Source organism: Sturnira hondurensis, unplaced genomic scaffold, assembly GCF_014824575.4.
Source record: "Sturnira hondurensis isolate 20B ecotype Veracruz unplaced genomic scaffold, ASM1482457v3 Scaffold0024400, whole genome shotgun sequence".
Lineage (NCBI taxonomy): Eukaryota > Metazoa > Chordata > Mammalia > Chiroptera > Phyllostomidae > Sturnira > Sturnira hondurensis.
This window is the reverse complement of record NW_028097031.1, coordinates 3,688,830-3,705,511: the sequence shown is the minus strand read 5'-3', so window position 1 is coordinate 3,705,511 and position 16,682 is coordinate 3,688,830. Positions and strand designations below refer to the sequence as shown.

Sequence of the window (16,682 nt, the reverse complement as noted above, 5' to 3'; positions counted from 1 at the left end):
GAAGGAAGCCGTGGGAGGATTCCTTTTACCTTCGATGCTGAAAATGTGCTCTCCTATCGTCGCCGCCTTCTCCAGTAGGCCTGCCTCGTCAGACACGTTGAAAAAGTATCTTTCGGTTGGAATACTGGCAATGGCTTTAATTTCTTTTATTAAGTTTTTCGTATCAAGGGCATTTCTGTTTAAGTACCCTAGAACCTTGAAAACAGAGGGAGAGGAGAAAATGGCCATTGTCACTGTGCTTCAACATCCCCCGCAGCACCCTCTGGGCGATTTCTGACCATCACTGGCCCTCTGGACAAGGGAACCCCCACCGCCCTCATTGACGGGACCACCAGCAGCAAGAAGCAGAAACAGGTTAAAAAATTTCTTTTAAGCTTTGCGAGCCGATGAGAAAGGCAGTCTTGGGAAGTGATGTTACAAAGGAACGCGTACCCACCAAGGGAAAGCTAACTAAAAGGAAACGCACTCAGCCCTGGCCGGTGTGGCTCAGTTGGCTGGAACGTTGTCCATAAACCAAATGGTCGCCAGTTCAATTCCCAGTCAGGGTACATGCCTGGGATGCGGGCTCAATCCCTGGTCAGGGCACATACAGGAGGCAACCGATCATTGTTTCTCTCTCACATCGGTAGGTTTCTCTCTCCCGCTCCCTTTCCCTTTCTCTAAAGTCAACCAGCATGCCCCCAGGGGGGCGGGGGATGCAGAGAAAGGCACTTACCGCTATGCCAAACCTCAGTATGTCGTACTCGTTACACTGCTCGATGACGTCTTTCAACATGGAGCCGTCGTGCGACTCACCGTCGGTCACGACCACCATGACCCTGGTAGCGCCTGGCCGTCCCCCCGCCTCCGGCGCGTAAGCGAAGTCCCTGGGGCAGATAGGATTAAAGACTCACCACAGGCACAGGACGTTAAAACGTGCGCCTCTTCTTGGAAACAGACACACAAAACCACTCTGAGCCCAGCCTATGGTGACCAAGGCCTTCCCTCCGCGTCAGCCTGGAGACACGCCAAGGGACACCCTACTGGCAGCTTGCAGAGGAACATAAACACGTGACTCTTGCTAGGCCACAGAAAGAATTTCCATGGGTTCCATGGTGTGTGTTACGTGTGTACACACGTGTACTTACATCAGGAACCCTTAGAATTACCTTCGGATAAAATTAAATTCATTAATACTACTCCACATCAAAAATACTCAAAGTTGTCATAAATTTTCCTCATTGAATCTGAATTTACTTTTTCAATGAGTTTTTTTTAAAAACAGGCATATGCGGTAAAAAGCATTTGGAAAGACAGACAATGAAAACCTGACACTGAGCTCCCGTCCTGAAAGTGCTCACTAGTTTCATGTCGTGGGTCCTAGAAAATGTTCTGTCTCGATGGATATGGGCCAGCCACCCCCAAAACCGGGGGTGTCCAACCCCCTGGCGTCTCTGCGTTGCACTGGAGGAAGAGTTGTCTCGGGCCACACTTAAATGCAGTGGGACACTTAGTCACAAAAAGTCTCAACGTGTTTTACATAAATTGACGGCTTTGTGCTGGGCTGCATGTGGCCCACAGGCCGCAGGTCGGACACCCCTGCACGGGGTGCGGTCGGTAGGGTAGCACATCTTTTTGATAGACTCCTTTCCCTCCGTCAGCACGAGGGACGCCCTTGCTCCTTCTCTCTCGCTGCGGGACGGTTCAGCGTTGGGAGGTGTCCCAGCTGTGGAGCCAATTCCCCGTTTCCGGGCGGGTAGGCCATTTTGAAATAGCACTGTAATAAATGCCCTTGTGTATCTGGGTTTGCCTTTCAAACATACCTGCACAGTAAGGTAACTGGAACGAAGTGTATGTACAGTTCCAATTTTGACAGGTAATGCCAAATGGACCTTCAAAACTTTCAAGTGATTTATATTACCATGAACATACAATACATTTCTCTACCTCCTTTCCTTAACAATGAAGATTGTTAAACCTTTAAATTTGGGGCATTCTGAGAAGTGGCAAATAATACATAGTTTTGGTTTCAATATGTATTTTTATTATGAAGGAATAATGAGAATTTTATATGTTTATTATCCATTTGCATTTTTCTCTAGGAACTGTTTTATATTTTTTATATTTGTATTTGTATTTGTATTTTTTATATTTATATTTGTATTTTAAAATACACCATATTTTTTGGTGTATTCATCATTTTCTTAGTGACTAGTAAGATATTTTGTTAATAAAGAAAATTACCCTTTGTCACATATATTGTAAGTAATTTCAACTTATTGATCTTTTGAACTTTAATGGTATTACTTCTGCACAGAAATTTTATATTTTGATATAATCAAGTCCATTAACTTTTGAGTGGCTTTCTTATATTTGACACAGTATTTCAAAAGAACTTCTTAACTCTTGGCCCCTTTTTAAGTCACTCACGATCCTTCACAGTCCTCTGAGGCCCAAAGAGAGTCACCAGTTGATAGAAGCAGTGACTGAAATGTAGTGCCCACGCAGGAAGAAGGAGCAGAGATGAGGAAATCGGCACAGAAATGGGGACGCGGTGACTGATGGGATGTGTGGCCTACAGCGGCACGGAAGGAACAGACTGCATCATCGAGTTCTCTGTCTCCATGCCTGGAGGAAGGGGCGGGCCATGAATGCAAATGACAGAAGACGGAGCAGGGGCAGGAGACAGAATCAGGCCCATAGTTCAGGAGGCCCGGATTTGAAAAGCAAGCCCACTCTGTGGATAAAGTGAAGCAGCGTCAGCTGGCTGCTTTGTGCGCGCCGGCAGGGTGCTGAGCTGACCGCGTAGCCGCGCGGTGACCCGCACGGGGCTGGGGCACGGGGGTGGGGCACGGGGCTGGGGCACGGGGCTGGGGCACCGGGGTGGGCGCAGGGCCTCAGAGAAAAGCCCTGGAGAAACAGAGGGCTCTGTCAAGCGTAGGAAACACAGGACAAGGAGCCAGTGTAGGGGCAAAACTGCCGACAAAAAGTTGGCGGGGATTCAACAAAAAGTTGGCGGGGATTCCAGACGTTTGTGGGGTCCTGGCAACAGGGCAGGAAGCAGTGGGTTCTCGTCATTGTCAAATGTCCAGGGAAGAGAAAGGACCAGGTTCGAGGCAGGACTGCTGTGTGGACGGGTGGCGAAGGGCCCCTTCTACCTCCCTGCCTGGTGGCAGGGCCCATGCGCTTCAAGGAGGTGGAGGGAGGAAGTCCAGACACTCGAGGAATGAATAGTGATGGAAGGGAAAGAATGCATAACAAGAGGCAAAAGGCAGGAGGTAGGTTTAAGGGGAGGTGAGTGCATTGTTCTCATTTATTTTTTAACAGCAGGACAGCATCCAGCACGTTTGTAAAGGTGTCTGATGGAAACAGAGAGAAGGTGAAGCCCGACGGTGCAGAGAAAGCAGTCTGAGCTGAGGATGAGGGTGCTTCCCAGAGGTAAAGTCACACTGCCTGGAGGGTGACGAGCGTCCGAGTCCATTCCATTGGATCCGAGTCTTAGGTGGTCAACGCTGGAGACTCGAGGGCCCTCCTTCATCTGCATGAAGCCCTCCCTGCGCTCCAGTTGCCGGTGGCTTTGATAATTTGAGATTGCTCCACTTTACATAAGGTCTTTTCATTTCATTACGTTATGCCATGTAGAATATCTTATTAAAAAGTCCTAGAAATCAAGGATTTTTAAACTTCATTTCCTACTGCCTTCTCAAAGTGTTTCAGTTACAGGACATTTAAACTTTCTTCTTCACTATCTCTGATTTAAGTGTGGGTACCAGGTATCTTATTTTTCTTTGTCTTTTGGCCTACTGGCTTCATGACTCACCTTGCATATTGAATGGCTTTGAAGGTATTTGTGAGGTCCCCACCATTCTGGGACGTCTGCGACGTTGCTGCTATCATTTTGGCCTTGGATTTAAAAGTGTTCAGGTTAAACACGACTCTTGGCTTGTTGGCATACTGAATGAGCGCCACCTGCAAGGGAGCAGACGTTGACTGAAGGTTGTAAACTAAGTCATGAATCGTTCCTATCTGATCAATATCATAAAAAATTGAAAGCTCATTTAGACAAGGGCCGATAGCTTCAGAGAATTATTTTCAGCCTTGTTTGTAAGCACAGGCGTTTTCCTTCCGACGAGGTAAGTTCTTTGTTAGAGGCTGTAAGCGTGAAGCGGCAGCCCTTCCAGACGAGCGAGATGATGCGCTGTTGTGTGTGGTTTGGTTCTCGAGAGCAATAGCTGTAAAATTTTAAGCACTGCCCTATAATATTATAATATAGATAAATAGTAGAATAAAGTTAATAACAGAAAGAAAAAATGATACAAATTTTCTAATTAACAATGGATGTCAACGTGAGCAGCCATATATGGAAGATGATACGCCGATACAGGATAATATACAGCAAGCAGAGAATGGGAGTTCAAGACAATCGATTATGGCTACTAAGCAATGCACTCAATTTGGATGTATTTATCGCGCTGGATTTCCTCTCATCACCCATGTGAGGGGCAAAGACGCTGCCTTTGCACTTGGGACAAATGCCGTTGGAGAGAGTCTGATCAGGGAGGACGGGGAGGAGGAAGAACTTCTGGACCCCACGCTCGGCACGTAACCCTGACCCTTTACCTCACGAGGGCCAAACCCTTCCGCTGCTGTCCTGCTCTCGGCCCCGGCAGCGCCCCCTGTGCCAGGGAGTGGGGCTCCCAGCGCCGGGAGGGCAGTGACGGGTCAGGGTCACGGGGTGAAGGAAGGCGGAGGGCAGAGCCAGGACCTCCAAGCCCCATCAGCTCCTCCCAATGGATGGCGAAAACATGAAACTACCAGACCCCTCTCTCCAGGGGACATTGTAAGGCTGGAGAGGGAGGGAAAGACCGAAAAGGACGCTGAGGCTTTCAAAGTCTAATGGGGGAGTGGATGGCGGCTCGTCCCATGAACGGCCCCAGAACGTCGTGTGGGAACAGGGAAGGCCGGACAGAGGACGCGAGGAGACGCCATGCAGCAGGACCTAGGGTAAGGGCACGTCTGGGTGATAAGAACAGTAAAACCACCTCTGGAGAGGAGAAGAGGCATCAGGGTGGGAAGACGAGAAAGGCCTTGGACGCCACACAAGCAACTCATACATCAAACAGGCCACGTTACGGGGTAATCCACTCGGAGACGGAGAAGACAGCAGATGTACATGGAAGCTTCCCTTTCAAGGGCTGTGAACAGGAACGCTCCCTGGAAACCAGGGCCACACATTGTCTTACTTCACAGAAGTTTCTGCTAAAAGCCCACAGTGAAACCCTCACAGTCTTGGGAGTATAATCTCTTCTTGGGATGGAGAAACAAGGTCAATGGGGAAAAAGTCTAACAATTTTTTAAAGCCTTTATTTATTTATTTTTGGAGAGAGAGGGTGGGTGGGAGAAAGAGAGGAAGAGAAACATAGATGTATGTTGCCTCTCACATGCCCCATACTGGGGACCTGGCTTGCAACCCAGGCATGTGCCCTGACTGGGAATCGAACCAGCTACCCTATGGTTCACAGCCCTCGCTCAATCCACTGAACCACACCAGCCAGGGCACAACTTTTTATGACAATGCATAAAAAGGCCGAAAAACAAACTTCAATACAGACGACTGAAAGGCATTTAGTGGAAAACATCCCGATACTTGTCAGCCACACCAGAGATTGGTGGCAGCCCAAGGACACGCACGGTGACACTGGGAACTGGCTCCTGCTGAGAGCGGGTCAATGCGCTTCCACAACCAGGACGACCCCTGGAATGGCACAGCCAAGGAGGAAACAAAAAACCCAAAACTTAAAAAAGGACCGTGACTCAGTTTAACAGAAGCGTGAAGCTTCCTGCTCGTGAGTTCTGGTTGCCCACCTCAAAGGGCAGAAAAGCCAAGTAAAGACTCCTCAAAACATGGAGAAACGCTCGACACTATTGAAAAGACCCGCCCTGTATAAGAAGGAGGGTAGACTAGAATTTAGTAAAAGACTACAAAATAAATAGCAGAATTATGCTGTGCACAGACTTATTTATAAAAATACCAGAATTCAAGGAAAATTGTTTAGCAGCAAGGAATAAATGAAAGAAATTTATTATTAGTCCAGTGGGTATAATAAAATCATATTGGATTTTAAAACATATTAATAAATTCATGAGTTAGGGGAAGGAAAAACAAGCCACGGAAGAGGATTAAAGAGGATTAAAATGTTCTATCCCTTATCTGATGCCTGTTCCAGAACTAGAAATCCAAGTTCAAAGACCAGCACTGGGCAAAGTCACAGACAGAATAACTTGAGTACAGGCTTTGTTTAACTCTCAGGATCACCATTCAATGCAGCGAACACGGGGATGTGACAAATGCAAATGTTAAGACCTCATATCCAACCCCATTTCCCCGGGGGTAAAGCTGGGTTAATCTATGTATTTGTACTACGTCCATACCTGTGTCTTTGTGGGGCCTATATCCAGGCCTTGTACGAACTTTTCCAAGAAGTTTTTCACTGCCTCCCAGGGGTAGATGCTGTTTGACTCATCACACACCACCACGACATCTATGTAGGATGTGCAGGCTGCCGGGCAGAGACGGAAGAAACCGAGTTGCGTGGGTCGGTCAGAATCCGCACCGTGTGCACACGGGACTGAGCCACACGGCGGTGAGGGCTTGGGCGCCACGCCGATAAATGTCCCCCCACCCCCTTTGGTGCAGGGCGTCGCCCAGACCCTCCGCACCTTCTTCACTTACTCTGCACGGCCGGGGAGAAGCTGGCCGAGCGCTGGAAGTCGGGGCTGACGTCCGAGCACACGCCTGTTGTGTAATACTGGCTCCCGCACTGCTGAGCAAACAGGGGGCCGCACGTCTTCAAAAGAAGGGGGACAAGGACAGAGCGTGGGAGACGGCTCCGTCCGGGAAACCCAGCCATGGCCTCCGTTCTTCTGCGCACTAGGGGTCGCCACCCTTGAAACGAACAGGTCACCAATGCCTCTGAGGGACAGTGTGCTGGGCAGACGGAAGGGAGGGCGGGTGGGGGTGTGCTGGGCCGGATAGCAGGCTTGGGGAAGAGGGGCTCTGAGACCGTCAGGGATGGGGGTCAGCGTAGGGGGAGCCCACAGGTCACCCAGCACACTGGGGAGAGGGGGTGCTTTTGTTCCAGGGGACGCCCAGGAGGACAGGAAGTGCAACATTCACTTCCTGTCACTTGGTTGCCTGTGTCTCAGGTGCTTCCCATGCAAAATGAACATCAGCACGCCTCCTGTTCGTTTAAGGTGGTTTTGAAGAATAAATGGGTCTGTAGGTATAAAACACCTAGAAGGGTGCTGGGTAAACAGCAAGTCGCATGGAATTGTCAGCGCTGTTATTCGTGAACACCCTTCCATGGGGTCTATTCAGCAGAAACCATAAACTCCCACACCCCCAAGGGCCAGGCAGGAGACCTGGAAAAGCACTGGGGGGCAGGTAAAGGCAGCAAGGTGAGCGAGGAATCAGGCTCCTCTGGCCCCGCTCAGGGGCCGCCAGATCCCCCGAATCCTCAAGGAGAGTCGGAGGGGACAAATTGTGTGTGAAAGTTCACTGTTTAAAAAAAAAAAACCACTCCATGCTAAGCAAACACAGATGGGGTTCATGAACGGCCAGTTTGAAATTTCGCTGGAGAGCATTTCTCCGAGGACCACAGAGCCCCTGGTTTCCACGCTCTGAGGCCTCGGTGCTTGCGGCTGGCACATCGCGAGTCTCTCCACCAGCCCAGTCCCGAGCCCTCCCTGCTCCGCGCTCCTCGCGTGCCAAGGACTCCTGATGCGATCCCCCGGGAAATATCAGGTTAATATTAAAGTCATTAGATGTAAAAGGAAAAAACTGGTCAGAGAACTTCAGTCGGGATCTTAAAAAGCACCTACAACGTTTACTGTCGAGCTGTCGACTAATTATTAAAACTGAACAGCAGGGTGTGGACTTGCAAAAGGCGATTGGAAGAGCAAGAGGAAATTCACTGGGCCCGGTTTAATTGCTGGTGGCGTGAAAGAGAGGGCAACAGCTGCAGTCGTTTTTCATGCTCAGTCAGTGAAGAAGGCCAGGCTTTCCCCGCAGAACTGGTTCATCTCGCCAATTAGGGGAAGTCATAACTGAGGCGTTTGGCCCTTCACCAAGTCGCAGATACCAAGGACTGATTCCTGTACCCTCACCCCCGAGCTGATGGTTCTAATCACCTTGAAAAAAATAACTCACGAAGTATTCAAAAAAATTTTTTTTAAAGCAATGGAAAACAGCATTAAGAAGTTGAAATCAGGCTGTGCCAATTGTTAATGCCAGAATGACATTCTTGCTGTAAGCCCAGAATTTAAGCAGGTTCCAAAAAAATGTGATGATTGTCAGTGTTTTCCACATAATTCTTAAGAGTATCTTAAGATTTTTGATCTCTTAGGTATAGAAAGAAAACTGGCTTTTTTCTTTCTCCTTTTTTTCTCTCTCTCTCTCCTGCCCTCCCCTCCCTTCCTCTCTGCTGCACGACTAAATGAATCTCTCGAATTCTCTCACAGTTTTATTTCACTCTGTCTGAAGTTACAGGTTAAAAAGTTTTGAAGCACATTCTGTGTGAAATCCTTGTGTGTCCATATATTTCTCTTCCTGAATGTATTCAATTTTAAAGATAATCAAGCAGAAAAAAAAGACGAAGGCCATCCTACGATAAGGACTTAAGCACAAGCATGAAGGTTCCTCACTACCTCCATCTACGCATGGATGCAACGCGCGTTATATAAGCCACGCCCGATTCACCTAGTGGCCCAGAGTCTGTCTGAATGCTAACACCTGCCAGAGAAAGTAGAAGGACGTGGCTCAGAACCGAAGATATTTTTAGGAAAGTGCAGGTATACCCGTAGGCTTTTAGGTTAGCAAGTCACAGCTATAGTGAACGTAAAGGCAAGCTTTCTAAGCCTGTACAATACAACCAGGACAGGCCTGTAAGAGCTGATGGGAACGGGAAACACAGCTGGGCTTTATTCGCCCTGAAACTTTCTTTTGCCAGTGTGCAACGGCTTTGTTTTTTTTTTAAACAGTCAAATCTTTTCAACAATTTTCTGTATCTCTTTGTTAGTTCTAAGCTCAGAAATTCTTCTCTCTTTCAGAAAACTCCCACTTTTTTCTATTGGCGTACATCCACCCTCTAACTCCCATGGAGGTGGATTTGGAGGTGAGGGTCACTAACCCCCTGACTGGCCCAGGCCACCTGCTAAGCAAGGCATTCTGTCCCACTGATCTGCGATGTCTTTTCTCAGCATTCTAGAAAGCACCTGGGAGTAAACACTAACGTGAGATAAAATGAGGCCGAGCCTTCACTAATATCAAATCAGCCAAAGCTTACAGGCAATGATTATGAACAACAGCGCGCTTAGCTTTGCACCCTCGGGTGGGAATCAGCAGCACCTAGCTCGAGTCCCCGGGAAGGAGGCCTGCCTGTGGCCTGGAGCTCCGATGCTGTCAACAAAGGCCGGGCACCCTTTCCAAGGGCAAAGAATCCGGGTTCCTCTCGCTCCCCCTTTCCACAACATTCTGTGGCAGGAACTTTGCTGAGTGTCTTAAGGAGCCGCCCCATCCATAGGCTGTCACTGCACAGGGGACAGCCAGGTGGCATGACCGATCAGCAAGCAAGCTCCTGAACCTCCAGCTCTCTATGACAGGCGGGCCGGTGAGAGACACTGACTTGGTCCCTCCTGGAGAAGCGGGGGATCTGAACAGGAAACACTCACGAGAAATCCTCCGGTCCCCACGTTCCTGGTGAGTGTCAAGCCAAGGCTCATGTTGGTTTTCATCTCGGTGACATTGGGGATGCTTATGGAAGCTGTCAAAGGGGAAAAAAAATAAATAGTGACTATTTCCATACTTATTTGAAGTTGTTTTTTAAAAACATCCATGCACACTCAGGTGTATTTGTAGTGTTGAATTTCGTGTCACAGAGCCAGACACTCAGGTAGAAGGTCAAGTGCGGAGAAACCAGAGGCCTTTAGGGATCGCTGCTCACCTGCCTATGGGAGGTGCATGTGAGTAACATGCAGGTGTCTGTTACCGTAGGGGGTGGGGGCTGGAGCTGGAAAAATGGCTTGGCCTTTAAATTTAACGTTGGTGAAGTGCCAGCCAAACAAAGCACAGCCCAGGACACTGTTTGACCTCCAGTTTGCCACCCCTACTTTTCTCAAGGTCACGATGACTCTATCTAATGCTTCATCCTGGATCAGGAAGAACACCCGTGACGTGCTGTGAGATCTGAGGTAGACTCTGGCTCACAGCAACAGCGAGTGAGTTTGAAAAGGAAACCTTGAGACCGGTCCTGTCGAATAATACACACGTCTCTCCAACCCCCACCCTGCCACCGAACCAGCACCGTCCCCCACCCTGGGCTCATCCACTCTTATGGGACCCTGTAGCTCTCCTCCACGACATCCCTGACTCGTGCCACTGTCCCTCAGCCCTCACGTCCCAGGGCGACTGATTCAAAGCTCGACTGTCCTGCTCAAGCCTCCAAACCCAGCCCAGGTCCCTGTCTGTGCACGACGTGTCCCCTGCAGAAAAGACGATCACACTCGAACTGCAAGCTCCTCCCCTGTTCACTGAAGGGGGCTCCAGGACCCCGAGGACCCTGCTTTGCTGGGTTTCTAGAGAGAGAAGTGCTCTCTCTGGGGCTCACTTCCCAGCATCCTTAGTTCCACCCAAGTACTCTGCTCTCCACTCATAGTCACCCCCTTCTTACCGTCTCCTTCCCCTCTCCCAACACACAGGATCATCTTTTCATTAAAAAGATCTTTTCTTAACCCCGCTACCCCATCGGACTGTTTTCCCAACTCTCCTCACCACTCAGCTTGTGCAAACTGAAGTCCCTGTTGGCCACACACCTGCCCCTCCACACTTCGCTACCTACGTTTCCCGTCAACCCTGTCAGCTTATCCTCCAGACAAGAAAGGTGCAAAATAGGATGACATGGAATGCAGGAAGAAAAATAATACAACTTCTATGTGTACGTTTTTATTCTTTTAAATGTGGCACTTTTATTTAGGAAGATAATGTGCCAGTGCATGTATATAATTAAAAACAATTATATACAAAGTGTTCAAAAGTTAGAGGTAATAGCAATACGAGGGGTAATAGAATAAGACCTTTGAGCACCCACGTCGCGTACATGTTTTTATTACTCAGACGTGTCATGTGTGTTTTCACCATGGTGAGTGTTGACGATGCCTGAAGAGCCCTGACCGCGATCCCCCACACGCGCCCTAAATAGGACAACCACCTGCATTCAGTGGTCATGCCCTCCACCTCCAGCGTTTGACACGATTGACACTCGACCCACTTCACTGAAAATGGGCTTACTGCGTCCCCACGACCTGCCAGACACTGTGCGGGACACCGCGCAGACAGAGGTGTGTCAGAGCTCTCCTGCCTGTGCCCGAGTCCTGGTCCGGCTTCGAGTCCCTCCTTCCCCTGGATTCCCACAGCGCTGCGTCTCCCTGACCCGCACCTCAGTTCTGAACGGCTCCGACTCCCCACTGCCCGCCCTTCTGAATGGTGAGAAGGACCAGCGTGAGTAATTTTCACTGGCATGAGGAAGTGAAGCATGACTCACGGAGGTTTTCAGTCGCTTTGGGGAACTTTGTGCATTCATAGAAAGCATCTGAGATGTGAGTGGGAAACAGCAATTGCAAACGTTACAGGTACTTCCCAGCCGTGAACACTTTTACTAGAACGACATCATGCGGACACAGCCCCTCCGAGGTCAGTCCTAGGACGGACATGGCTACACCTCGTGGTTTGTCTGAGGAGAGAGGTGTGCGCAGCCTCAGATTTCTGTCCATAATCAGCAGAATAACCCTAACCATCGGGGGGAATTGGTTCACACTCTGGCAGGGGTGGAGGGCCCGGGGGGCCATGGGTCCCCCACACATTGTATCACATCGGGACTTCAAAGCATGTTGGAAATTTGGATGAAGCCAGGCCCCATATAAGTGCAAAAAAGAAACACAGGCAGCCCTGCCTGGTGCAGCTCAGGGGGTTGGGCGTTGTCCCCAGAACCAAAAGGTCCCTAGTTTCATTTCCCAGTGCGGGCACAGGCCTGGGTTACAGACCAGGTCCCTGGTTGGGGTGCACACAGAGGCAACTGATTGATGGTCCCCTTGCACATCAGTGTTTCTCTCTTCCTTCCCCTCTCTCTAAAAATAAATAAATACATAAAATCCTTTAAAAAAAGAAATATAGGCCAAAAAAACTGTCTGAATTTCTTTCAGAGAGAACTATGGTTGGATTTGCTATTATTTTTCAATCGCGTCTGTCACAAGTCAGCTTTTGTTATCTGTAAAAAATCGCGTTGCTCATGAGAACTTACTTTGCAAATTGAGCTTCTCGCAGGTCTCAGCGGGCCGACTGACAGGACATCTGTACACGTCCCCCATCCGGTTCTCAGGGAAGCCGCCCCAGGGGGAGCCAACCAGCAACCTGAACACAGGATTTTTTTTTCATTAGACCTGAAATGGTAGCTATGTTTCTTCAAGGGAAAACTGACCACAAAACAGTGGGAAAACACATCCACCGCAATTTCAATGTGTACTTAGTGGACAGTTCTTATTTGTTCAGCTATAATTGGACCTGTTCCCCCAACCCCAACCCTTTCCTCTTTGCTGATCCCGAGGCTGTCTGGCCCCAGCTCCCTGGGAGGTCTCCCTGACGCAGAGCTGACCGAGGGAAGCATGGCGCAAGCCAGCACCGTCAGCCAAGAATGTCATCTTTTAGTGTCTAGTAGCTATATCGATAAAATAAAAAGCCACACATGACATTAAATAATACACTTTAACCCAGTATACCCAAACTAGCATTACTGATGAGTTATTTGACATTCGAGTTGTTCTGCAGAAAGTCTTCGAAATTCACGGTGTACTTCGTACTTAGCGCACGTATCCGTACGGACGGGGAACGTTTCGAGTGCTAGTGGCCAGTGGCTCTCCTGTGGACAGTCCCACCCTAAAGAAGGGACCGGTGTCAAAACCAAAGGCAGAACCCCTATTTGTCAAGTGCTCTCTGTGCCCTAAGAACTTTCATGCTATTTAGGGAGGAGAGGAGTTCTCTAAATGGCTTTGTGTGTATGGTTTCTATAAGTGGATCCTTAGCAAAAAAAAAAAAAATACAGAGCAGCTATGTTTACAGCCAGAACACAGGATACGGCATCCGCAGCTGGCGCTCACCCTCGGGCTGGTTTCACTTCCCTCGGAGCGTCACCAGCTAGAGCCCACGCCTTCCCCACTGAACCGTGCACCCCGCACTTGGCACCCTGCATGGCAGCGCAGACTGGAAGAGTCCGTGTCACCATCTAACTGCTAGAAACTAGAGCAGAGAAGTTACCCAGCAGCTCCAGTTACCAAGGAAGAACCTTCGATTCAGCGTTTCTTTGTTGGTCAAAGTTGGGAAGGATTAGATTGTGTACCCACGATGCTTACATTCCTTCAGGATCCCTGCGAATAAATACTTTATCGTTATCAGTGGAACAGCAAGAGCCCCAGGCTACGTGCCGGAGTAAATCAGAGAGGGTGCGGGCACACTTCTGTTTAGGGAACACAGTGAATCTGCTTAAAATACTCGGCAATGCAAACAGCGATCATACAAATGAATGAGAAGATGTGAAAATGGTCACAGGATAAGGGCGGGTGTCAGCATTCTTAGCCAGGGGACAGGGGACACACACAGATCATTCTGAGAGGCAGTTCATGGCTCAGAAATACCTTTCTCCACTTATTCATCTTATAGAATTATTCTCTAATATTCCACAGAGCACTCTTGAATACTATAATTCAATTAACGTTGATTAAGGTTAGAGCTGAAAGAGTTTTCTTCTCCTGAGCATAGCACTTAGCACAACTCACCTGTTAAAAGGTTAGCTGTAGACAGGATTACAATGGCACTGGGCGTGTGGGTGAGGTTTTGACAAAGAAATCTAAATGCTGGCTGTGGGTGAGACTCAGCATTCCCCGGAGTGAAGGGAGAGGCCAGCCTGCAAGTGCGGTTCATGCCGAGCTCATGTCCTTCCCACGCACCGCGCCTCGGAGGCGAGGAAACTTCGGAGAACTCTGTGCTGTGAAACCACCCTTCAGCTTCATCTGCTCAAGCCCTTGGCCTTCATCCCACAGGGGGCCTGCCACCACGACCTCTGTGACTTTTGTGGGTTGGACACGTCTCAAGCATGAGCAAGACAGGAGATAGAAGGCCCCCGGCGCCCACCTCCCATGCACCTCCCCAAAACACTGCGTTCAACTCAGGCACATCCAACGAAGCCCCTCCGCCCAGTCAGAGGGTCTCTGGCTTCTAAACCTCCTCACAGTCTGTGTCCTGCCTGGTAAGGTCCTACGCTTTCGTTAAGTCTGCCATTAGGCACCACCGCCTCCAGGAAGTCCCCCGGCTCTTCTGCATGTGGGCAAGGGGGCCTCGCTGGGGCCTCCACACCGAGCCTCTCCCTGCGTCCAGCGCTTGCCCTGTCCCTGCCTGCCTACTGACCCTGTCCGAGAGAGGGAGGGCGGGGGAGCAAGACCGGGGCTTGGGCAGTGGTGCCCAGGAGAGAGAGGGAGGGCGCGGGAGCAAGACCGGGGCTTGGGCAGCGGTGCCGAGGAACTGCCAGTGGACGAACGAACAAACAACAAAGCAAATGAATGCAGAAAGGAGCGGATGATGCCACGCTAGTATTTAAAAGGACTCTGTTGGCTGAGGAAAAGCTAAGTAGAAAAAATATTTTTGGCATTATTTATGTATTTATCCTCACCTGAGAACACTTCGTTGCTTTGAGAGAAAGGGGAAGGATGAGAGAGAAACATCCATTGGTTGCCTCCTGCACACACCGGACCTGGGATCAGAAGTGCCCTGGCCAGGAATCGAACCTGCGACTTCTCAGTCGCAAAACAATACTCTAAGCAACCAAGCCATACCAGCCAGGACTTTTAGCTTTAAGACAAAATTTTTTGAATGAAAACTGTCATTCTGTTCTCACTGTCGGAGTTAATTTTAAAAGAAATGAGAGGTAAACCCAACTGAGCCGAGAGGAAAGTGCACCCCACCCCCGGCTGTCCTGCTGGCTGCCCCCCACTGCTCCACACGTCGGGTCTGCGCCAGGGCTGGCCGGGGAGTCTGCAGGGGGCAAACAGCACCTTCCAAAAGAAGCAACAGGGGGAAGGGCTGCTCTGCCCCAGGGCCTGCTGGGAGTGGGTGTTAATTCCAGCAAATCTTAGGAAACCGGGCACCGGGCACGAGGCCTTCCTAGCACGATCTAGTTCCGTGTGTACACAGCTGGTGAGAGCCACGTGTAACCGGTTCCAAAGCCCAAACGCTTCGCCCTCTGTCGTTTCCCCTTCCTCCTCAGAGCGACAGGGCCTGGCGCGGGCCCAGACTGGGAAAACTATGCGAACAGCTGGGCGGCATTCCAGAACCTTCTAGGAGCTGAAACACAGGGCTGTGGCCATGTGCTCCGGGAGACACACCGGCCCAGTTTATCCCGTGGAGCCCGTCCACCCTGGGTGGGGGGCAGGCCCTGCTGGCCGCATGCAGGGAGGAGTGGGGGATGTCCGACAGACCAGGCGTGGTCAGGCCATTCCCCTTCCATCTCCCACGGCCCAGAGGAACCCACCGAGGGGCAAAGGTTGTGTTTCTCATCTAAAACTGACCCACATGCCCCTCAGAGCTTTCGGCAGGGAAGCGGCACCACTGGCTACCTGTTCTCTCGATGACAACGCTCCACGGCCACGTGCTGCTTCCTGCTGACTAGGCATCTCCTGGGCACAGCCCCCCTTGTGGAGGCGTCGGGGTGCCGACCAGGAGAGAAAGGCGGATTCCGGTCAGTCTGTGCCACATCATGGCGAGATTTGAAAGGTCTCACAATTCTCTCAAAGAGCCCACGTAGATCTGCCAGAAATGAGCCATTTACTGCTCTCTTTACTATTTTTATTGCTTTAGAGAGAGGGGAGGAGGGGGAGGAGACAGAGCGAAACACTGATGTGAGACAGGGACATCAGGCGGCTCCCTCCCCTGTGTGTCCTGACCGGGGACCAAACCTGCAACCCAGGCACATGCCCTGACCAGGAACTGAACCCGTGACCTTTTGCTTTGCGGGACGACACCCAACCCACTGAGCCACACCAGTCGGGGCTATATCATGCCATTTAAACTCTTAACACAAAACACTAGGGTACAGTGAACAACCAGACCATTTTGGTGACCGGCGAGGAACAACAAGGGGTCCTCGTCACACGGTCTTCAAATGTCGGGACCCAGGCCGGTCAGTAGCCTGCAGGTCATGCCAGTGACCACAGAGGGAGTTCCCCAAACCACGTCCTCCTCCTTTACTGGCACGATCCCCTCGGCACTTCCACGCAGGGGCCTGATGTCTGCAGTGACTAGTCCGACAGAACTGCGACATTCTTAAATCAATCAGGAGGAGGAGGAGGCTGGTATGTTCATCCATAAATATTGTGGTCGACTGTAGCAGGAGAAGCCACATTCGGAGAGGAGGTGGCGAAGGTGGCGATGGGGCGCGGGAGTGGGTGACCACGCAAAATGAGTCAGGGTCTCTCCTGAGCCACGGACCCCACCTCATCGCGAGTGGACAAACGCATAATGGTGTGTGCCAAGTCTCTGACGACACAGGAGCCCAAGGCATGAACTTCTCTCCTCCCACAGTGAAAGTGGGAGCCCCTCTGAGACC

General features: G+C 50.3%; 1 protein-coding gene across 2 annotated transcripts in view; it reads right to left on the bottom strand.

The window, feature by feature from the left end:
- The window catches only part of ITGA2 (integrin subunit alpha 2), a 78,840-nt gene that overhangs the window by 39,722 nt on the left and 22,436 nt on the right, over positions 1-16,682 (bottom strand). For both annotated transcript variants that reach the window (XM_037038486.1, XM_037038485.1), the window contains exons 3-9: positions 12,333-12,442; positions 9,709-9,800; positions 6,713-6,827; positions 6,412-6,539; positions 3,800-3,948; positions 716-866; positions 30-195 (exon numbers count right to left, since the gene is read on the bottom strand). In XM_037038486.1, coding sequence (XP_036894381.1) covers positions 30-195; positions 716-866; positions 3,800-3,948; positions 6,412-6,539; positions 6,713-6,827; positions 9,709-9,800; positions 12,333-12,442 — 911 coding nt within the window. The remainder of the gene's footprint in view (positions 1-29; positions 196-715; positions 867-3,799; positions 3,949-6,411; positions 6,540-6,712; positions 6,828-9,708; positions 9,801-12,332; positions 12,443-16,682) is intronic.